The 24,883-nt window shown below is 28.8% G+C and overlaps 3 protein-coding genes and 2 pseudogenes across 4 annotated transcripts in view; 1 reads left to right on the forward strand and 4 right to left on the reverse strand.

Moving 5' to 3' along the window:
• The window catches only part of LOC145194821 (sodium/mannose cotransporter SLC5A10-like), a 297,350-nt gene that overhangs the window by 148,666 nt on the left and 123,801 nt on the right, over positions 1-24,883 (reverse strand). The gene's annotated exons all lie outside the window — the stretch shown is intronic.
• Positions 108-1,661, forward strand: LOC149880273 (uncharacterized; annotated as a pseudogene). The gene is made up of 5 exons (XR_016446123.1): positions 108-314; positions 503-570; positions 703-814; positions 1,308-1,565; positions 1,653-1,661. The product of XR_016446123.1 is annotated as an uncharacterized LOC149880273 (transcript).
• On the reverse strand, positions 1,559-5,915 carry LOC149880274 (B-cell receptor-associated protein 31-like). The gene is made up of 3 exons (XM_090070293.1): positions 5,634-5,915; positions 3,808-3,908; positions 1,559-2,341 (listed from the first exon to the last, which is right to left on the reverse strand). Exons 1-3 carry the CDS (start codon positions 5,723-5,725, stop codon positions 2,187-2,189), a joined length of 348 nt encoding a protein of 115 aa, XP_089926419.1. The 5' UTR covers positions 5,726-5,915; the 3' UTR covers positions 1,559-2,186.
• LOC149880275 (uncharacterized) lies at positions 6,620-7,428 on the reverse strand (annotated as a pseudogene).
• Positions 19,327-19,875, reverse strand: LOC149880276 (uncharacterized). Its single transcript, XM_090070013.1, has one exon. The coding sequence runs from the start codon at positions 19,708-19,710 to the stop codon at positions 19,327-19,329; it is 384 nt and encodes a 127-aa protein (XP_089926139.1). The 5' UTR covers positions 19,711-19,875.

Consider the following 24,883-nt stretch of genomic DNA (forward strand, 5'->3'; position numbering starts at 1 on the left):
GCAAAATTATTTTAAATTTATAGCTTGTAAAATTATGTCCTGTAAAAATCAATCTTAATAGCAGTTAACCTCTATAATAATGTTAATATTAGATATTGTGATTTAATCTTTTTTTAACAGTCAAACATGAGTGGGACTAGTGAGAACAAAACAGTGCTTGTTGATGAGTATAATCCATTGCGTCCCAATGATTATGCAGAATTTAAAGAACAAGCTCGTGAGAAAGAGGACCAAGAACAAAAGGAAAGGGAAAGAGAAAAAGACAGAGAAAGAAGAGAAAAAGAACGATCAGAAGATTCTAGGGATGATCGAAAGTATACTTTAGTTATTATTGATCATTTCTAGATATTTCAAGATAGAAACTACAAAATATTTTTTCCATTAGCATTTATTGAAAGATTGGTATATCTTTTTTTTTTTTTAAGTTTGTAAATGCGTTTTAAGAGTTTGCCTAAACAAGTTAAATGATTTTATGAAGATTTTAAAAGTAATTTGCTTTTAGAAGGAGAGGTGGAAGCCATGAAAGAGAAGATGGTAGAAGAAGGCGAAGAGATGAAGAAAGACCTAAAGGTTTTAATTTAAATTAGATAACTCAACAAAATGTTTTAAGTCAAATAGGATAACACAATGAATTGATTGACTTTAAATAAGATAGCCTAACAAATGTTTAAAATTCTGTTATTGGAGAGTTTTATTTAATAGATAGAGGTCGTGCAGCTATTGCTCCTCCTGCATCTTTGCTAGAAGTGACACCTGTTAATCCTGATTTGATTGTAAAGAAAGATGGTGCTGGTACTGGCGGTTTTCAAACTGGGTAAGTAGTTTTTCAGAATGTTTAGATGTCTTAGGTGTCTTATGCTGTAAGTTTTATATCATGATACTAGTTTTATCAAATTTTGATTTAAAAGTTTGTATTTGAAGCTACCTTTTAAGCTACCTGAAAAAATGAATGTACTTCAATATCAAAAAATGTGCTAGATTTTAACCAGTGCTATTTTTTTGAAACATCAAAGATCAAAAAATTAGGATTTGAAAATTTTTGGCTTTGTTGAGTTTGGTTTCCTTAATTTGGTATCTGTCATAATCTGTCATTTTTTTTTATTTTTAGTTTTACAATGTATGCTTCTTTTTTTGATTTATATATATTTTTTCTTTTCTTTTGCAATTTTTCACAGGCATGGGGGAATCTAAAAAGAACATTTTTTTTTTATCGTCCTTAACATTTTATCTCACTGATATTCTTTATTTCATTTCTCCTTAATGGCATATGCCTTCAAAGTTAAACTAATTTATTTAATTTCTTAAAGGAATGTTGTTGCTTCTCAAATTATGGCTAAATACGGCTGGAAAGAAGGGCAAGGCTTAGGAAGAGAAGAGCAAGGGTTGTCAACATTTTGCAAGTGGAAAAAACTGGCAAAAGAGCAGGAAAAATAATAAACAAAGATGTAGAAAAAATTAAAAAGAAAGAAAAAGATGTCCCCTCTCCACCCCCTGATGTTGAAGAAGTAATAGAAAGCAATATAACTGGCAAGATGAAGAACCCATCAAAGGTTGTCTTGCTAATGGTAAGTTTCTTGCATTTTAATTGTTAACTTTTTTTCTTTATTGGTTTGTAAAATGTTTTACAAATGAGTTCCATAATTGAACTTCAGATCAATTGAAAAATTTGTTTAAAAAACTTTGGTCTAATAGTTTTATAAAAGTAAAGTGAAATAAATGAAAACAAATCTGGTGAGAAGAGAATCACTTAATGATGACCTTAGGAATGGTATACATTGTCATGTGGTCATGGTCATGTGTACCCATATATATTATGAATAGAGAAAGCCAGTAGTATTCCTTTTAAGCTTTGAGCGAAACAAAACAAATGCAAAATTGTCAGTTTTAACACCAAAACACAAATAATCTCTGTTGATCACATCAAAAATTCCTTGGATGGACAGAAATAAATGATAGGTTCAGTCAATTTTATGGTTAAATAAATGATAGGTTCAGTCAATTTTATGGTTACAAAATTTGCTTTAGTAAAATCTTGCAAACAATTTATTGCTTTGTTAAATTTCTATTTACCTGTTCATATCATTTTTACTGAACCTAATTGATTAAAATGAACATCATTTTTTCATTGAATTGAATGATTAAAATGAATAGTACTTTTATTGAATTAAAAAAAATTGTTGAACAACTTACATTAACATAAACAGTGAAAAACCAGATATGTAAATATTACGCTGAGCTCGAAACAACTTCATATGTGCTTGAATTTCAGCTTGTGAAGTATTTCTTAAATCAACGTTAGATCCATCAAACTTGGAATACTTTCTCAAGTTATAGAGGGAATCTAAAAATAGCAAACATTTTTTAAATTAATTTCAAAGAAATTTTAAAATAAGGAAAGAGCTTAATAAAAATTATATTTAACATCAATTAATATAAACTAAATATTAAAAATGAATGAATTAAATAACAAACCAGTTTTGCTTAAATAAAACTGGTAATTTTTAATTTTTTAGGAGTAGCAAAAGCAAGTTAAACACTTTGTTTGACTGTTACAACATTAAGGAACAAAAATAGCATTTGGTTAATAGGACCAGAGCAGCATGAAATACATGGTAAACATTATTGCAGACATGTTATAAGAGAGGAGACTGTGTTTTGAGCAAAGGCTAAAATAACAATTTATCAAGAGGAAAATGTTGTAAAAAAGTTTGAAAAACGTCAAAAGCTATTATGGTTAAAAATGTTCAGATAAACATCTAGAGGTAAGACTTAGAAAAGCACCTAACAGATATCAGCATCAGCCACTCCACAATTTAGAGAGGGAGAATAAGCCTAAATAAATAACTAATAAAATGGAGTTATAGTGAAAAATTTAAAAAAACAGAGATGGCATATCATGCAAGATGGATGGCTAGAGCTGTTTACAGTTTCAAAATATCAATGCTTGGTATTAAATATTATGGCTTACAAGAGGAAAAAGGAAGCATACATCTACACTTTGATTATTTTAGTATATGTTAAGGTGTAGTTTATAACAGCAGCCATCACAAGTTTTTCAAGACACTTTTGTTTCCTAAGCAAGACATTAGTCAGACTTGCATTTTTCAATCAAGCTGTGCCAAATACAACTAATTAGGCAATAATGAAGACTGTCTTACACCAGGGACTGTAAATCATTTAAACTAAAACTTCCTTTCCCAAAATACAATGCACATCTTTCAGATTCTTGGAACCTCTATTGATATTTTTAAAGATCCCTCATCATGGGACACTCGATACAATTTAAGTACAACCCTAAGAACTGTTCAACAGGTGTAGGTACTTAATGATAATTTTGAAAGGGGAGAGTAAAAACTTGTATTAAGTCAAGTGACATTGAATATCTTTTTAAGTTAATTTCCTTTTTTAACAATTCAGTACTTTTATCTACCAAGGTAAGAAACATTTTTAAAATCTTCTGTTAGAAAATTTGAACTTTACAGAGACCTATTGATATAAAGTAGTAATTTCTTCACAAATGATGTTAAACATAACAGAGTAATACCACAGAACTTTAGCACACACTATATATATGCTTTAAGAGTTGTATACAAAATATAGAAAGACAGTTAATGGATGTGTTAGCATCCATCACCTGTGTCTTTCTATATTTTGTGTTTTTATAAGAAAGAAGAAAAAAAAAAAAAAGAAAGAAAAAGAAAAAAGAAAACAAGGAAAGAGCTGAATTATTATCACAGTAAAATATTCTGTTGTTACATTCAAACACACACATTAGTTATTTAAATAAGAATGACTCATTGCACTTACCAAGAAACAGAACAAACATTATTAGAACGAATGCACTAAAATAAAAGTTCCCATATTGTTTCATTATTGCCAAAAGACGAGAATTGAATACTCTTTGCCATCTAAAACAAAAGATTATCCAGTTATACTAAAAAAATCATTGTATTTTTCTTCATAAAAAAAAAAATTTACCATATCGTTACAATCATATCACAATCGCCTAAGTCATTTTTTCTTGTTTTGAGAAAACTAAAAAAAACTAAATAACTTTGGTATTTCTTTTGCCATGTCACTTTGGTTTGTTTTGTGGCATCTTATAACTTAGATGCTTTCATATATTACTTTAAAAGTGATTTGTGTATTACATGGTATGAGTATGAAGAAAACAAGTCGCCTAAGTCAAAATGCGGATTTAGGCAGAAATGAAAAAATTAAAAATAAACTGCTTTCTGATTGGTTTAAGACATAGGCGATTTACCACATAATAGAAGACTGTATAAGCTATATATTTCAACTCTTAACTCAAAAACCCCAAAAAATTGTTTAGGCCATTGTGCTATGATCGTGACGATATATACTAGTACATAAGTTGAGAATACAAGTCTTTTAGAATAGGTCAAAAATAATCCTTATAAATTTAAGAAGTCAAAAATGTTTATCTGTGGAAAATACTTATTGAATTATACATTGGTAATAAAAAATTTAATGAGTTTTTTCTATTAAAAGTAAGAAATCAACTTATAAGGAATTTATTTCTTTTTACTTAACTTATTACTTAACTTATTACTTATACACCAGTATATACAGATACCCTTATTTTTTCAAATCTACAAGCATACTAGGCATCAACAAATAACTTTTGAAGTGATGCATTAACTCAAACAAAATAGCAAACTGAAAGATAAACATTGGCTAACTTGCTGACAAGTTACACAACATTTCACTGAGAGATATTTTCTTTATTTAATTAACTAAGAGTAAGCGTTTTATTAAAGGTAATCTCAGTGGATATTCAAGCAAAACTTAAATAGGATACACTTGACAGCAATTATATTTGAGAACTCACCCAACTTTTAGGACATATTCATAAGAGTTGTCAAGCAAATTTTTCTCCCTCTGTAAGTTATTTCATGCCACTTTTTTTTTTTTTTTTAAATTTTACAAAGAAGATAAAAAGTTCTGGAATTTAAAAAATAACATCCCTAGAATATTTCCTTAAAAAAAAGCTTTCAGTTTCTGTTATACAAGTGATCAAATTTATAAATGCATTTCATTCAGAGCCCTTACTCACCTCCACCCATTTTTCATCTCCCTAATTATTAAAATTGATATTTAAAGATTACTAAGAATATACTAAAGTTACTTACCATATGCAAAGTTTTTTACCTATTTAAATAAAATGATAAATAATAAGTTGCAATAAAAATCTAATAACCAAGATTTTAACTTGACATCACTTTCTTTATCTTAGCAGTTAATTATGGCTTTAAAAGTACTCTGCATTGAAAAGTCAAATAAAGAATATTACTCTTGGTAATTTTTCCCCAATTTCTTTTATTTTTTAATAACTCCATAAATTAAAAAAAGAAATCTTGGTACTTTAAGGTGTAAACTATATTACTACAATACTTGGCACTTAATGAATACTAGATGTCTTCAGATAACAGATTCCTCAACTGAACTGATGGAGTAAATTATTATCATATAAAACTGACGAACACACATTTTACTAAAATTAAATACAACTGAAATGGGAAATGCTTACCCTGATCACAATACTATTGGTAATTTTCCATGATTGATAAAAGAAGGTAAAAAACTTAGAAAAACTTTTCAATTTGATTTACCTCGCATTTGATATAAAGCCCAGACAAAATAGCACTCCTAATCCAATCTCGGTGTAGAGAAAAGCTGCGGCAGACAACCACTCCAACGACATTCTTTACAACTTGCTCTTTGGTTTTTAAAAATGATAATTAGGGTATTTAAACTCAATCATCGCAACTTTCGATATGGTCATAATACTTTGAACTTTTATTTCAATGGCCATGGTCATACATAGAATATTATTTTTATAGGAAGATAATACCAATAATAAGGCGACTGTTCGAGCACAAAAGCCTTTAGACGTGTTGAGCACGAAGTGTATCGATATTCTCGTTAAAGGAGAGAATCGATAAGGTTGTCCCGTATCGCTGACAAAAATAAAGATTTTAAGGAGTGATGGGAAAATTCCCGAAACCTAATAAAGCAAAATTTCTCAAACGCTTGAATAGAAAGCCGTTATTAGTCGAGACATCATTTAAGTTTTGAAAAACTACAAACCACTGCTTTAAGGTGCTCCTAGGCTTGCGTTCGTGAGTTTAAAAAGTTCGTCCACTAATCATTTTTTTCTTTTTTTGTGGTCCCGGCAAAAATAAATTTTCGAAATTTACTCAAGCTTCAGTCAACTTAGGTATAAAGTCCAGGTAGAAAACGTGGTGTACAATTCGAATTGAATTTAAATTCTATGTTTTGATTAGGGGAGAGTGGGGCACAGCTGAACAAAAATTGTTAAATTTTGATTTACTAAAATTTTTCTGCCTGTAACTTTACTCCGAAGTTTAATACAAACAAAACTATCTTTGGTGGGATTAAATTATGTCCAAGAAAGATAAAAACAGTTGTATTTTATAGGTGACATGCATTATAACAAAGCTCGCAAAATTGTTCAGCTGTGCCCCGTGGTGGGGCACAGTTGAAACAGGGATGGGGCACACTTGAACTTAGCATTTTCTACAATTGATTCCCATGAAAAATTAGGCCCAGTAAAACAATAAAAAGCAAGAACAAATGTAGTCGGCAAAAACTTTAAGCATTAATACTGAATAAACCAAACGTCTTACATGCACAATACTTATCTAGCAGGCGAAAGAACATACAGCTATAAAATTACTATAAAATACAGCTATAAAGCTTCCGATTGTTTTTTTGTCTTGGCATTTGTTTTATCTTCTTATTATTACTGCCCATGCTCAGCTTCCGTTTGCTGATGAAGATCTTGCTTAAATAACCTTCTCCAACGCTTTTTTCTCCGCTGTGTCTGTGAGAATTCTGGTAGAACCTTTTTTCCTTCCTCCAGAGGTCTTTCGTGGTGCTAAATTTGGAAAAGGCCTGACCTCAGCCGGACTGACGATCCCAGTAGGTGCAGACTGAATTGGAGGTGCCGACTGAACTGATGAAGACGGTGCAGATTCAGCTTCAAATTCAATATCTCTCTGCAATGTGCTGTGGTCTGCAGTATCAGGTCTGACTTCACAGCTGTTTCTGCTTTCTACAGGATTTTCTGTCTGTTACATATGATGATAGAAACTCGTTACTGTCAAAAATATCACAATTAAAAGGATAAACCCCTGACACTCTAAATCCAGAAGTAATGTTTGCAGCAGTAAATGCCAGTGGGAAAGCCTGTCCAACTAACTCTGCAATTTCATAAATAGTTATCGGCTGGCCTGGATGGCTTGCCATACAGCCTGCACAAGCATTGTTGTAGAGAGGCTGTAGTTTATGGCTACAATGCTGCGGGAAAGTGAGAAGTACAACGCCACTGTCTTTAGCTAGATTTAATGAAGCTATTGATATATGGCTTTCATGATTGTCCATAATCAGCAGCACCGGTTCTTCTTTCGAACACTTGACATGTTTGATAAAGTGTTTCATGTACAGTTCCCAGTTTTAGCCGTCATCCACCCTGAAGGATGCGAAAGACCTAAACTTCCCGGAGGAGCATTCTTTATCATTGGATTCTTAAAGTAGACACGCGGGAAGATGAATACTGGTGGTATGAAGTTTCCAATTGAATTAACTGTGCAGCATACAGTAACGAGAGTACCACGATCTGCCGATGTTACTTGACCAACCTGTTTTGCTCCCCTTTCTGCAATGACCTTGCCAAGTGAATGGACAGTTGTAACACCAGTTTCGTCGACATTAAAGATTTGATAAGGCTGGAACTTATGTCGCTGACAGACGTCAATTAGATTGTCAAAAAATGCACCAGCATTTGTTCTGTTAAAACTAGTAGCTCGTGAAAAGCTTGTTGCTTATGGTGATCGAAGGGACAAAGTCACATAACGACGCATAAACCCCCATAGCCAGTCTTTTCCAGCGATTTGTTTCAGTATCCAATTGTTTGGAACAACTTTGTTGTTTGCCTAAGCGAATTCAAAAGCCAGAGAACGAGCTTCTTTCATCGCAAAACCGTGGTGAAGTCTGGACGCCGTAAGTAAATATTCAACCAACAACTGCTCATCATCATTATTTATTAGTTTAAACTTTCATAGCATTTTTTTAATAAGACTGTTCAGGATAAAGTAGCTACTTCACTCGTTGACAAATTACTAAACAACTTACACAAAGGTAAAGGAAATTAGTTATCGGCACGAACAGATTTTTATCATTTTTCCAAGATAAACATTTGTAAATTTGGGAACTTTTTTCGTGTAAACAAAGTTCCGTCAATAATAAAATAGAGCTGTAAGGATAATTTTAAAATGAATAAAAAAAGTATAGCGAAATATAAAAAAGCTTAAATAAAATTTTTTGTCAAGGTCTGGTTTCATTCAACTCCTTGGTACTTCATTCACCAGGCTTAATTTTGTGTATTTTTTGAGTATTTTTTCCGATATGTTGCCATTTTTTGCCTCGACTACTCTATAAGCTCCATAATATATATTCCACTATGCATTATTTTTTTATAGGTGTATTTTCTAATGGGCTTTTTTATATTTCATTTGATATAGCAAAACCTTTTAAAATTTATTCAAATTTATAATTATCTTGCAAAATGCGGCCAGATAATTCATGTTTTCGTTTTTCATATTTCATATATTATTTCATTTGTCATAAAATGCACATAATAACCCATTTGTTTTTGTGAAATAAAAATTAGTTTATATATAGCTGGTAAATCATTTTATGTTAATATTAAGTACTTAGTTATTCTCGCGGTTTGCCATAAATTGGCTTTGCTAAATTCTTTAAAACTGTGACAAATTATTTTTTTCTATGTTGTATTTACATTAATTTTATGTATAAGTTTTTTATCCTTAAATGTATATATTTCTGTTGTTAAACATAAAAATGGAAAATTCTATAATATTCATAAACAAGAAGTCTACAGCAATATAATAGATGGAGTAGTTCCCTGGACATGAAACCATTGTGCTTTAGGTAGCTACAAAACTAGTTGATATTTTGTATTATTTATTATATCTCTAGTTATACATGTACTAAAGTAGTTAAGCAAATGATCTCAATTTCTATATTATTATCAGCGTTATTTCTTAAAATATTAAGAATATCGAGCTATATAAAATTAAGCTTAAAACCTGATTCTATTGCTGTTATCCTGAATAACTTTAAGGAAGTTGACGTGACTGGTAAGGCGAGACCAAACTTTTTTGACGAACCCGACAGACTTCAATATAATTTAATTTCTATTGTTTGAAACAAAAGATTTGTAACAATGCGCAATGAGCATGGTTCGCAAATAAAACAATAGGTTGCACGTCCATCTCTTATAGGTCCATGACCATAGTCACAAGAACATATAGTCTGGAAACAAACAAAAGCGCTTTGTTTATGTTATTGTTCAAGAAATTACTAGTCTCATTCTTCCGAAGGTGCACAGTAACGCAAATAAACAAAAAACTGCATAGCTAAAGTCCTTAAATTTTCAATTTTCCCCTAATTTTTGTAAAGTTTTTTTCCAATACTCTATTGCAGGACGTAGCAAATGTTATTTTAAACTACTTTACCGATAAAAACAAATTCAATGATGAGAGATGCGAAAAATCGACCATGACTATAAAGGATGCAGAAATGAAGTTTACAATATTTAGCTGCTTATATTATTCACTAACTGTTCAATAAGTTACACTATTCAAAAAACTTATTCTTTTTATAGCATTCAATGATGTTCTTTACTTCTAGCATGTAAAGTAGAATTTGACACAATACAATGCTCATGATAGAGATGGTTTAAGGAGAATGAATTCTAAAATTATTGATATACTTGTACAATGTGAGCTATTATTTAGAAAAAAAACTTCAACATTTATTAGTGTTTTCTGTAAATGATTTTGTAAAAGAAATTCTTACATATATAACAGTTATATCTAATTTTAACAATGTTTGTATATCAACTGATACTTCATTTTGCAAAAAATGAATGTGAAAAACACAAAGTTGCAAGGTAAGATTCCAAAAAAGATCACTGCGAACTGAAATGAAGAAACTTAGCTGCAGCAATAAATTTGTGTAAACTAAAATGCTTTAAAACTGCTATTAATCTAAAAAAAAAAATTTTCATTTGTTATAAAAAACTACTTATAATAAATTTTTAAGAGCATTAAATATGAAAAAAAAATGTAAATTTGCTAACAAGTCAAAGATAAAGAATACAAAAGTTAAATTTATTTTATAATAGTAAAATATCTTTTACATTATCACTATATATTATCTGCAAAACAAGTTAACATCAGGAAGGGCATACGATTGTAATAAATTGCTCCAACTTCCATGTCATATTTACTTATTTAAATATGACATTAAGCTTCATAGCACATACACACATATAGTGCATATAGTATATATAATTTATATATATATATATATATATATATATATATATATATATATATATATGTATGTATATAAAATACACACACGTATATATACACAAATATATATGCCAAGCAAAAAAATATTGAAAAAGCTTTTCTTTTAAAAATAAGAAAAGGTAAGAAAAGATAATTAGTAATATTTGATAACTACTGATAACTACTGATAAATACTTGATAAATACTTGATAAATAAAATACTTTAAGTAAAAGTAAATGATAATTAATAACTTATCAGTATATATCTTTAAAAAAATAAAACTTTTATAAATATTGTTGTTTTGCATGGCACACCTTTTTCTTTTATATTGTTTAATACTAAATAACTAGCTATACATACATACATACACACATACATACATACATACATACATACATACATACATACATACATACATACATACATACATACATACATACATACATACATACATACATACATACATACATACAAACATACATACATACATACATACATACATACATACATACATACATACATACATACATACATACATACATACATACATACATACATACATACATACATACATACATACATATTCATGTATACACACACACACACACACACACACACACACACACACACACACACACACACACACACACACACACACACACACACACACTAAAATGCAATCATATTTACTAACACAAAAAGTGCATAACAACAACATTACAAAACAGCAGTAATTGTTAATAGGAATCAGCAAAAAATATGTAAATATTTATGTTAAAGAAACTTTAAATAAAGCATTCTATTTATTTAAAGAGGTTTTTAAATCTTAAATAATCTTTCTTAACATATCGGAGAAATTATGTTTATGAAAATTATTTAAAAGATCTCAACATTAAGTCCAAAACCCAATTTCCAGTTAGAATTACAAGGAGAATAATGTGAGAGTTGGTTAGCAGATAAAAGTATCGCTCAAAAGGCGATCAAAGTCCACTTGCTAATTTAATATAACTAAATTAATAAAATTTTATATAAAAAATTATATAAAAAATTTAATATAACAAAAATCACTTGAATAGAATAAACAAATCAAGTTTGAAAAAAAAAAAGAAAATGCTTAGCAGATTTCTTTCGTTCTTTCGCGGCTATTTCATATACAAGCATGTGTTTTAATTAACACGTTCGCTGCCAACTACGAGTATACTCGTAGTAAGTTGGCGTCATTTATTTGCCAACTACGAGAATACTCGTAGTAAGCTGGCGTCATGAGCTTGCCAACTACGAGTAAACTCGTAGTTATACTAACTTATTTCAAATAACATTTGTGCATGACTGGCTTTGTCTGTTCTTTTTTTTTTTTTTTTTCTTAGCTTCACATTTGATTTCAGAAAATATTACATTCAAGTTTTTATTTTAAAAATCCAGGGAACCTAACGAAAAATGCGGATAAAGACAGAAATTGCTTAAAACAGATAAAAATAAAACATTGATATTGATTTAATTTTATTTCATGAAAATTCAAGTGTAAACCTATTCTTTTGAATGATACATTCTGAAACATTCGTCAATACATAACGGAGGTCTATTTTCACAAACAGCACATTCATATCGTGTTTCTTTACGTTTTATTTTAGAGCAGACTCGACATGGTTTGGTTGGGAATTCTTTCTTTTCATTCGGTGGTATTGAAGACAAGTAGTGGAAGCTATTATTGGTGATTCGAGGCACAATTTCATTCAAACGTTCACCCAATAAGTCCGTAACAACTAATTCTCTAAACTTAAGCAAAGAAATGGTGTGATCTACCCCATATTTGCTGTTTAGACAGTAAGCATTAAACAAAAAAGTATCAAAGAGATAAAGTGCTACATTTTTATACCATCTGATTGTCTTTCTTACACACTAAAAAAAATAACATCATTATAACATCATTTAATTCTAAAGTTTGGATTGTAACGTTATATATAACGTTATATTTAGATTTATGATGTTATATTATTAAAATAACATTATTTTGTATTTTGATGTTATATTTAACGTTATACTTAACATGTTAAAATGATGTTATATTTTCAGGAATAAATTATTTAATTTAATCTTGAAACGAGGCCGTTTTAACTATGGGCCTCGTTTCAAGACTTTTTAATTATCTCTCGATAACATCAAGATGCGCGAACTCTGACAATATATATATTTAGTGACAATATATATAATTAGTATACACATATTTGTGTGTGTGTATATATATATATATATATATATATATATATATATATATATATATATATATATATATATATATATATATATAATATATATGAAGTGCTTCCTCTGTAGATTATATTTTTATAATTAGTATATATAAATATATATATATATACATATATATATAAATATATATATATATGTATATATATATATATATACTAATTTTTAAAAATAAAAAATAAAATGATATTCTTTTGATAAATTATTTTTTAAATCTTGGTTGTTAGAGTTTTATTTGTCAGCATATTGAAGTACTTTACATAAAAAATAATAAAGTTTTGAATTGTTTTTTCTATAATCATATAACGATAAAAAAATATATAGATGTGTTATAATTTGTAATATTTGTATTATTATCTTATATGTTTTTAGCTTTAATATGTAGTTTAAGCAAGTTAAGGACTTACATGGACATCAGCTTACAATGGTTTAATCATGTTCAAGTATTACAGTTATCTGTTCCTTGTTATTGTATTTTTTTTAAAAATAAATTTGTCAGTTACATCAGACAAATACTGTAAAAAATGAGTTGTTAACAATATTTTTTGTTTACAGGATCTTTAAATCACATTTACATCGTAGATAAAAGGTTTATTGCAATAAGTTTAATTTGCCAGTTTTTTTTATAGTTACACAGTTTTAGTATAAACTAAATGGTTAATTACACAATTATCTTTATATGGCTTGTTTATATTCTTATAATTTGCTACTTTAGACACATAGCATTCAATATCACACTGTAAGTTTAAATTAGTTGTGAAATTAAAAATTTTAGATTTTGATTTGCATTTCTCTTGGTGGGGATATTTATTTAGGTTAGGTACAACTAAGTTTATGTATGCCCCGTTCACATTCATTTAGAATTTACTACTTTAGACACGAGGCATGTGATATCAAATTGAAATTCTGATATTGTTATTTTCATTTCTTTTGGTGTACTTATTTATTCTTGTTTTGATTTATTGTTATTTAAGTTAGAGACCTTTTTTTTTATTTTGTTCTTGACAGGTTTTGAAGTATATGGAAATTATAGAACCTTTCAGTTATCAGATAAGATTATCTTTTGTTACACATTTTTGTTAAAGATATTATTTAGTTGTTGCATTGAACTTTATCTTTAGAAAATGGTATCAGAAATAAATAAAATAAAAAAATTTCTAAATAAAGAATTAGCAATAACAATATTTCTTAAAGGTAATTAGTAAAATTTTATTTTCATTTCATACTATTTATATCATTTAGGTTCCATATTTTCTTTATTGTATTTTATGTTATATTTACCTTTAGGAATTGACAACAAGTTGCTGGAATTGAAGAGTGAAACATGTACTAAGAACAGCAGCGTTAAAACCTAAAACCTAGTTTGTTAACAATTGGTTTAGTTTAAACATCTATTGTGTATATGGGTGTGTATGTGTGTGTGTTTTATACAGATGTTTTATAACCTCAAATATAATGACTATTAAAAATATATTTAAAAACTATTTTGATTGTAATTGAAAGTTTGTGTACTAAATTACATTATTATAAGTATTTAATTAGTTTTCAATGTCCAGTTAAAGAGTTTTTGAAGCTTGCTAACAAATTGAGCACTATATTTCTCCCAACCATGTTAGTTTGTATAATTAGTACTGCTTGTATCAGATGGGTGGTAATTATTACATTTATTATGGTAAGAACCAATGTGTATTAAGAATATCATAATGAAATAATCCATATAACACCTGTTCCATAAAATTTGAGACTAACTTGAATTAGCGATATTTAATTAGTAAGCTTGATAAAATAATTAGTATTTGGTATCAAATGAAAGCTCTATCTTTCCTCTTTCAATTAGCATATAAATTCTCTGATTATTTTTTCTTTAGATAACAATTTAAAATGCCAAATCAACAAGCCCTAAAAAGTTGTTAAAAAAAACATGAAGATGGAAAACACGTTGTTTGGAATCATTTCAAGATGGAGGGCTACTCAAAAGCTACAATTTATAAATATATGAACAGTTACGATCAAAATAAACCATTGGGTCGCAAAGCTGGAAGTGGAAGAAGGCCTACTCTTAATACACAAAACAACCGCATCAAATTAAGGAAAATGTTTAACAATCGAAGAGGTGTGTCACTTTCAAAGGCTTCTAGAAGACTTGGTTGTAGCAAAAGTACCATCGGACGAATCTTAAAATGCTTTAAAAAGCCTATTCTTTGTTATAAAAGAAAAAAAAGACCAAGCAGAACTCCTGAACAGAGGCTTTGGGGTCGCCGAAAATGTGGTTGACGTTATTCAAAATATCGCAACCATGAATTTATTATTGACGATGAGTCATACTTTACTTTGTCGAATAGCACACTGGCTGGTAATAATACATACTATTCAAATGATCAAAAATTGACACCAGACATTGTTAAGTATTATGATGTTGCCAAATTTGAAAAAATCTCCCCTCGAGGGGTCACATCTATTTACATTGTTCCTTCTGGCCAAGCGGTAAACCAAGAGATCTATTTAAAAGAGTGTTTACAAAAGCGCTTGCAACCTTTTATTAATAAATATATCGAGACACCAAGTATATCTTTTGGCCTGATTTAGCAACATCTCACTATGCTGATTCGGTAACAAAATGGTTAAAAACCCAGAAGATACCATTTGTTAAAAAAAAAGACAATCCAGCAACCTTACCAGAAGCTCGTGCTATAGAGGATTTTTGGGCAATGCTTAAGCGGGATGTTTACAAGAATGGATGGTCTACAAATAATATATCAAACCTTGAGCGTGGGATTCGTTATTGTGCCAGCAGACTTGACCTAAATGCTATACAAAAGCTGGTACAAGGTACCAATACCAGACTTGATCAAATTCAAAGATATGGAGTCTCGTGATAAATTTATTTTTATTTTCCTATTCTGCATATTTAATTCTAAGAACATACCAAAAAAAATTTTTTTATCGTGTTTATTTAAGTTTTTATTCAAGTTTAAAGCCAGTCTCAAATTTTATGGAACAGGTGTTATTAAAAAATATAAGGATTATTTTATTATCAAATTACAATACTTTGTGGCTTAATTCACCTTTAATTATAATGGAGTGATTTTAACTGATTGTTCCCTACAATAGCATTATTTTAACTGAATAAAAACAGCGGATAATTTGATGCACTAACGTAATAACTCCTTTATTTAAAAGGATTCTTTTATTGGAAAAATATCAACGCACTTCAATCCGTTAAGACTTTAATCCGTTAACTTAACGGAAATGCCGTTGGTGCAATAGCGACGGATTGATCTGTTACCCAATTCGTTGTATACAACGGATTTTTTTGAGAGTGTATAGGACTAGTTTATATGAATAGGTCAAGAGAATTATTTAAATATTGTGTTTATATTATATTATATATAACAGCTATATGTATCAGATTTATTTAAATAATGTGATGAAATTTATTGAAATGATGTTATATCTGAAAATTATAACGTCATTTTTCAAGATATAACATCAATATAACAATAAACATTGTTGTTATATTGACGATTTATCTTGAAAAATAATGTTATATTGTTCAGATATAACATCATTTTGATGTTATAATAACGTTATATTGATGTTATATCTTGAAAAAGGATGTTATATTTTTTAAATATAACATCATTTTGATGTTATAATGACGTTATATTGATGTTATAATGATGTTAGTTCGCGCAACTTTGTCGTTATATTTTTTTAAAATATAACATCATAATTTTTTAGTGTGTATATTGACGATTTACCTTGAGAAATGATGTTATATTGTTCAGATATAACATCATTTTGATGTTATAATAACGTTATATTGATGTTATATCTTGAAAAAGGATGTTATATTTTTTAAATATAACATCATTTTGATGTTATAATGACGTTATATTGATGTTATAATGATGTTAGTTCGCGCAACTTTGTCGTTATATTTTTTAAAAATATAACATAATTTTTTAGTGTGTAGGCAATCATAATAAGATACCATTTGTTCCGCCCTATCTACTCCTGACATATATTGATTGTAATCTTTGATAATGTTGGGTTTCATTTTCTTCTCTCCTCTCCTGTTTGTCACTTCAATCATTTGCAACGAATGCAAGTTGCTAATCAATAGCACGTCTCTTTTGTCTTTCCATTTAGCAACTACTACACCCTCTCTGCTTCTGCTTATAACGTCTCCCTGTTTTAGTTTTGCTTTTGTACACTCTTTTGGATTTGACATTCGATCAGTTCTTAAAGTACCACAAATATATGTTTTTTTATTTATCATGTGCTTCGTTAATTCAAAGGAATTGTAAAAGCTATCGGTGTACAGGTGATAACCTTTTCCCAGAAATTTTTCCATTAAATCTAAAACAATAGCTCCCGTTTGACCCAACAAATGTTTATCGAGAGTTGTCTCGCCAGAGTAGATTTTTACTTTTAGTACAATACCATCTGATTCGCAAAGCTCATAGAACTTGATACCATACTTTTGTCTTTTATTTTTCACATACTGCCTGAATACAAGACGTCCCTTCCAAAGCATCATTGACTCATCGATTGATATATTTTTATTAGGACAGTAGATGTTATCCATTGCATTATTTAAGTGATCGAGAAGTCCAATAATTTTACACAAGCGTCCACTACCCGAATCTTCATTGTTAATAAAATGCCAAAACCGTAATATTAGTTGGAATTTATTTCGTGACATTATTCTAGAAAATAAGGGAAATCTATAGAGACTGTTCTTAGACCAATAGTGTTCTAAAGATGGCATTTTGACACACCCCATATGAAGAAGAACTCCGAGGAACTGCCGCATATCTTCTGAATTTATTGGTTTCCAATCTTTAAAACGTGAGCTTCTTCTGAGGGGACGCTGCTTATTTATTTCTTGCGTTGCGTAGCGATTAGTTTCAACTACCATAGTATTTATAAGCTCTTCTGTAACAAATACAGTATCGGACAAAACATGGTGGACAAACTCAAATTTAGAATAAAAGTGGATCAAAAACTAAAAAGAACTAGTAAAACAATTGCACATATTAATTTTTAAATAGTTTATTATGTTCTTAACAAAATTTAAAACGTTTAAATCATACTAAGAATCACAAAATAAATTTATAACACATTTTTCTCAACAAACTACATTTTTCCTTGGACAAAACAAGGTGGACAAATGAAAACGAAGCTTTTTTTATAAGATTTCATTGTCTTTATTCAATTTACCGCATTCTTTTGTTTTCACTTTTATCATAACATTACTCTAAAATAATAAAATAGATTTTGGGACGTCTGGCCAATTATTTTTTCAGTTAAACTAAAAATAGATTTAACTCGTGATATATGGGGTAAATTGCAACTTAAAATGGCTTACGACAAATTAGGAAGTGTTTTACATGAAAATATTATTAAAGATTTTAAAAGCGGAAAATGTCAAGCTGAAATTTGTAGGAAATATAATATAGCTAAATCGACTGTAAGCAAAACTGTCAAATCATTTGGATCTTGTGACTGCTATAAAACAAACCATCGGGGCAGACGTCCAAGAAAAACATCACAAAGACTAGATCGAATAATTGTTTAAAGAGCTTAAAAAAGATCCATTTTTGCCATCCACAAAATTAACCGAAAAACTTGAACTACAAATCTCTAATCACACTGTGCGACGAAGAGCTAACGAAGCAAAATTGTTTTCTCGAATACCTGCCAAGAAACCGCTAACTTCCTTTAAAAATAGAAAGCTAAGACTTGCGTTTGCCAAAGCACACCAAAATTGGACTGTAGACCAGTGGAAAAACATACTTTTTAGTGATGAATCAAAATATATATCCTTTTTGGAAGCGACGGCAAGAAGCGAGTCTGGAGACCAAAGAACACCAGATTCAATACTAAATATACCAAGAAGAGTGTTAAGCATGGAGCGTCTGCTATGGTTTGGGGATGTTTTTCAGCACTAGGAACTGGTCCTATTCACAAAATTAATGGAATTATGGACCGCTTTGTTTACAAAGATATAATGGAAGATGTTATGTTACCACATGCTGAATGGGAGATGCCCCTAAAATGGATTTTTCAACAGGACAATGATCCCAAACATACGTCAAAAATTGTAAAACAATGGTTCAAGGACAAGAATATCACCATAATGGAGTGGCCTGCACAAAGCCCTGACTTGAATCCCATAGAAAATTTGTGGGAAATAATTGACAATAAGATTGAGCGTGCAAATGTGAAGACTAGTGAGGAATTATTTGAACAAATTGAGAAGGCCTGGCGAGAGATTGATATGAGAATTGTTGACTCATTAATTGAGTTTATGCTTCGAAGAATGAAAACAGTAATTAAAAGTAAAGGAGGTCCTACCAAATATTAAGCTAATTTTTGAAGTTTTTTGAAAAATAATAAGTTAATTTTTTGAAGTTTTTTGAATTTTCAGTCGATTTTTTGAATGTCCACCTTGTTTTGTCCAAAGAAAAATGTTGTTTGTTAGGGAAAATGTGTTTTAAAACTTTTTTAGTGATTTTTAGTATGATTCAAAAGTTTTAAGTTTTGTTAACAACATAAAAAACTACATAAAAAATAATATGTTCAATTGTTTTACTAGTTTTTTTTAGTTTTTGATCAACTTTTGTTCTAAATTTGAGTTTGTCCACCATGTTTTGTCCGATACTGTAGTCTAAAGAAATCTAATGGTTTCTTGCTCTCCATGTTTATCTTCAAACCAGGATCCGCAGAAAATTGAATTTGTTTTACAATATTCGGCTCATCTTTCCATTGGTTTGAATTTCTAGATGGACCACCCGTTGTTCTAGCTCTTTTCGGCGGCATTAAAAAATACTCTGCAGTGGCTGCTAGATGAACGTCTGTGTACTGATTGTCATCACTTTCTTCAGCGTTATTATCTTCAGAACCTGATTCTGATGCAGTCAAGCTCGAAGACGTAGTAGTATAAGCGAAAAATGAATCCGAATCTTCAATATCATCATCTTCACTATCCTCACAGTCTTCCATAATCATATGTGCTGATCCAATAGTGGAATATCTGTGTTGAGCTAATAGGAGATAGATAAATTTATAAATTATCAGTTTATAAAAAAGAAATTACTCATCTATAAAACACATTAATTAGTATACTGTGTAAAAAATTCGAAGTGCACACTAAAATGTTTTTTAATGTATTAAAAAACAACTTATTGTGTACTTCAAATTTTTTTTCACATTTTCAATAACATACAGTAAAATGTAGTTATCAAACATATTTTAGCTTCTAATCTAAAAAACACAACGATTTAGAATTAAGAAAACAAAATATAAATTACCTTTTTTACTCATGATATCTGCCAATGTGCATGTGCATGTGCAAAAAAATTGAAACACTATTTATAATAATAATGCATAAAATAAGCTACATTACTACACCTTTTCAAGATGTAAGTGAGAACTTGAAAGTTGTAATTAAGAAACGTAAGATGTAATTGAGAAATACAAAATGTAATTTAAAAGTCGCAATATGTAATTTAGAACATGGAAGATGTAATTAAGAAACGAAAGATGCAATTGAGAAGATGAAAGTTGTAATTGAGAAAAGCTTATAATATATGTTTCAAATTACATATTGCGATTACTTATTTACATGTTGGGTTTCTCAGTTACATTTTAAAATTTCTTAATTATGTTGTGTTTCTTAATTACATTTTGCGACTTCTAAATTACCTGTTGTATTTCTCAATTACATCTTACGTTTCTTAATTACAACTTTCAAGTTCTCAATTACATCTTGAAAAGATGTAGTCACCACAATGAGTTATACTCATTACGGTGTTACGAGTACTTCGGCACTGGAGAAAAAAATTCCTTGGCCATTGCCAAACTACGAGTATACTCGTAGTGCTTTTTTTTTTGTCAGTTATATTCAGAATAAAAAATAATATAAAATTTTTTCACATTAAAAAATTTTTTTTTATTGAAATGTTGATATCTAGCTTTGGCAATGAGAATGAAACCACGCAAAACAGCCTCGGGAAAAATTAATCATTGTAGACATTATTGCTCGGCAAAGAAATAACGCATAGTTTAAAATAGCTCGGCAGCGAAAGTGTTAAAGCACTCAAATTTAGCATAATTTGTATAATTTTGCATGAACAATTTCCGCATAAATAAGTATAATTTTCAAGTGGACTTTGATCGCCTTTTGAGCGATACTTTTATCTGCTAACCGTGTAATTTTATGAATTTGCGGCTGATATTGTACCATCATTTTGAAAATAATTATAAAAATGGATGAACACAATAATAATGCTGAAAAAAGAATGCTTGCTGATATTAGTAATTATCTATCTACATCTGTTTATCGCCATGACTGCACCCCGAATGAAAAGCGGGCGATTCGACGAAGAACGCAGGTATAGATTATAAACATTAAGCATAGATTATATCATTTTGTAACTATGTTACTAGTAACATAGTTACAATATTATATATACTTTGATACACTGTTAAGAAAATTACAAATATAGTCATTATGACAAATTATTTGTAACATTTGTGACACTGTAAAGTAGATTACAAATATAGTCGATATGACAAATAGAATATATGATAATTGTATATTCTATTTGTCTAATAGAATACCATTAAATGAGGTGACTTTGGCCTGGTAGGTGACTTTGGCTAATTTATAAAAAAAAGTTTTAACTTTTAAAAACTACTTTGTACTTTTGAAGCTTCTTCCAAATTTAAGTTTATCTCAAGAGTAAAGTTATTCTGTTTATTTATTACTTATATTAATTGCAGTTTGCAGAATTGTTATTATATTTTTTTGTTTGTTTATTAGAGTCTATAAAAATTGTTAAATTTATATGCTGCAAAATTGTGAGTTGGTTGAAAATGTTGTTAATATTTGAGTGGGTTGTGATGTTATAACTAATAGTATATTTATATAAAATGAGTTTTGTACAATAGTTGCCAAATTTATAACGCTTCTAATCAAAAATAACTTTAAGCAAAATTTATGGGGTGGCTTTGGCCACAACTTGGGGTGACTTTAACCTAAGTGAAAAAATGTAATTATTTGATTTTCAATACTATATTTTTGATTTTTTTTTTAGAAAATGTTGTTTATAGATATAATTTTATTGGTTTAATTTTCAATTTTGGTTTTTAGGACAAAATACTAATTAATAATCATATTTATATCAAAGAAAACATGCCAAGAACATATAAACGTGTCGCTGGGAGTCGTGATTATATTGCATACATCCAGGAAACATTAAGCAAATGTTTAAAAGAAGTAAGAAGTGGTAATTTAACACAAACAGATGCTTGCTTAACCTTTAAAATTCTTCTATCAACAATAAAAAATAAATTGAAAGGTATACATAATAAAAAACCAGGCTGTTGCACAATATTTAGTGAAATTGAAGAAGAAATTTTTGCAAACTATGTTATAACTATGTCTTCTTTTGGATTCCCAGTTGACTGTTATGATTTACAAAGTATTGTGAAGTCTTATGCAGACCGTAAAGGAATGTTTATTAGGCAATTTGCAGGAAATATGCAAAAAACATTGCTATAAAATTAATGGATGTTCAACAGCAGAAAGGAGGGAATGATTGGCTTATTTGCTGTTGCTTTTGCTACAGCTTTAACTAAGCAGATACAACCAGAGCATTGTTTGTTTAAGCAAAGTATAATGCGGAATCATTTATTAAAAAGCCTTCAAGAACAGGTTCTTTCCATGTTCCCAACTGTTAGTGTAAATATAGGAAGGGGCAGTGTTAGCTGCATTGAGTTCATAGAAATTTTCTGTTCTTGTTGGATTTAGCTTAGCAGGTTAAGGCAAAATGATTAAATGTTTAAAATGCAATGAGTTGTATCACTTAAACTGTTTGATCAACATTTCGGAAAGCAGCTTTGATGATTTTTGTTGTAATTCATGCAATTAACTACTGGATAATAAAAGTATAAATAATAGCACTAATATAAGTAATTATGAAGACATTCCATTATAGTAAAAAATGTAATTATCTGCTTTTAAAAACGATAAATCTATATATGTATATAATGTACATTTATATAATATATATTTATAAAATATGTCTATTTGCATGTATATTTGCTCAAATCATATATTAAAATTACCAGAAGATCTTAGTAGCATTATTTACAAATAAATTTAATAAAAATGACAAATTTTTTTTTTTTTTTTAATGTACCAGAATTAAACTTATTAATATTGAAATATTTCTACTAATTTTTTAGAATTCATTATACAATAAAGTTTCATTTTAAATGAGAAGGTTGTATACTTTACATATTAATAATTTGTTCAAGGCTAGGATTTTAGATTTACAAATTCCTTTCTTATTTGATGTCAGTATACTTGATTTAGAAAGTGGCATTTTATTGTTTCTAGTTCAATTATTTATTTGTACATGAATTTTTTCTCTTTTTTTTTCAGAACGAATAATACTTAACAAATAAATGAAGTTGCTCGAAAGAGATTTGCTGATCATTTAAATTCATCATTTAAGATTTTATTTCTTTTAGCTTTTAATTGTGTTATGTATTATATATATTAAAACGTAGTTATCAGAATGCATATTTATTCCAATAACTCAATACTTGGTTTTAATTTAATCAATTTTTAATAACTATCCAAATATGTTAAATAAAAAATACATAACCTCTTTCAGGCGACTTTATTAAGGGGATTGTGGGTGGGATCAAATTGAAAATTTTTCCGATTTATTTTTTTTGAAAAATTATTAAGTAATTGATAGTTACTTTTTAAATTAAAATCATTGTTTTATTTTAAATATGCAAAACAGTAAATAGTACTTTTTCATTTCATTTTCAAATGAATATAAATCAAAAACTGGAAATATTGCTCAAAAAATCACGAAAGATATGAGAAAAACCAATAAATAACAACAACTATTTTTTACTGGAAGTATTTATCCAAATAAATTGTAATATATATTTTAAGTTAATAAATTGTGATATTGATATGCTACTTGTTTGCGTAATTCCCCATTTTTTATGTCTTCTCTTTTATAGCTTTTCGTGGCATTATATAAAAGTGAATAAAACGAAAAACAAATGTTAGCGTGGAAACAAAATTTGCTTTCAACAATCCAATATAACTAATATGATTGTTCTGCGAAAAGAGTATACTCATTTCGCAAGCATGTTCCTAACCTTAGATGTATAAGATTTCGTGGAGAAAGTGGAATAGCGCCCACATACACATTGTGTATGATTAACTGGTGAGCTACAGTAAGAACAGCAACAAAACTCCTCAAGCAAACTAAATAAATAATTAATAAATATAAAACAATTAAGATCGTTAGATCTGTATTCGTTTTTAGCTGGACTGCCAATAAATCAACTGCTTTGTTGAACATATGTACTTGTACTAAACATATCTGAATCAGAAGCATTTTTAAGTGAAAAGTTTTGTTGTTCTGACATTTAATATTAGTTTTCATGAAAACACTTTCTTTTTTGATCTTTTCTTATTTTTTTAATTCCCCATCTAAGAAAATAGCAGTCAAATGTGAAAAATAAATTCAATAAAATAATCAAAACAAGATGATAAAATTCACTTCTTTCTCACTATCCAGTTCATTTTAAAATTAATTATGGAATTTACGAATTTGCAAAGTTGATATAAAGCAAAGGAGATATGTACAAAAGATTATAAAAATCAGTTGTTTGATGGAATTTATTAAAAATTAGCCCAAAAGTAAGGATAGTTGCTTAGGGGTTCTTTTAGAGATCATATTCACAAACTAAGATTTTCTGTCACTAAATAATTTATAAACATAGTAAAACTATATATTTTAAAAATCGACAATAATTCTATTTTTCAAATTTAAAGAAAAAAAAATCTGAAAATTTTGAGATTTCTTGGGCTAGTACCACCTTAATAATATATATAATAATTAATAACAATTTCCAATCAATTTATTTGATAAAAGTCAATATGGCTGAATTACTCAATATGGCTGAAGATTAATCAATCACTATGACAAAAAAAGCGCTTAACAATTTGAATTACGTTTACTGCTATGTTATAATGAGATTAGACAAACAAATTTTTTGTGAGAATAAATAAATATTTGATTATTCATTTTAACTAATACTTTGTAAAATCCATTCCATACCCGCGGGGTTCCCGCAATTTTGC

This window comes from Hydra viridissima, unplaced genomic scaffold (assembly GCF_058129835.1).
Source record: "Hydra viridissima isolate aposymbiotic clone 2 unplaced genomic scaffold, HvirCarnegie_v1 scaffold_13, whole genome shotgun sequence".
Taxonomy (NCBI): Eukaryota; Metazoa; Cnidaria; class Hydrozoa; order Anthoathecata; family Hydridae; genus Hydra; species Hydra viridissima.

Excerpts from the sequence above, each read along its gene's own strand:
- LOC149880274 (XM_090070293.1), bottom strand. The coding sequence starts at position 5,725 with ATGTCGTTGGAGTGGTTGTCTGCCGCAGCTTTTCTCTACACCGAGATT. Across the intron at positions 3,909-5,633 it reads GGCTTTATATCAAATGCGAG|ATGGCAAAGAGTATTCAATT; the intron begins GTAAATCAAATT and ends CTTTTGTTTTAG. Across the intron at positions 2,342-3,807 it reads AATGTTTGTTCTGTTTCTTG|ATTCCCTCTATAACTTGAGA; the intron begins GTAAGTGCAATG and ends TGCTATTTTTAG.
- LOC149880276 (XM_090070013.1), bottom strand. The coding sequence starts at position 19,710 with ATGATTATGGAAGACTGTGAGGATAGTGAAGATGATGATATTGAAGAT.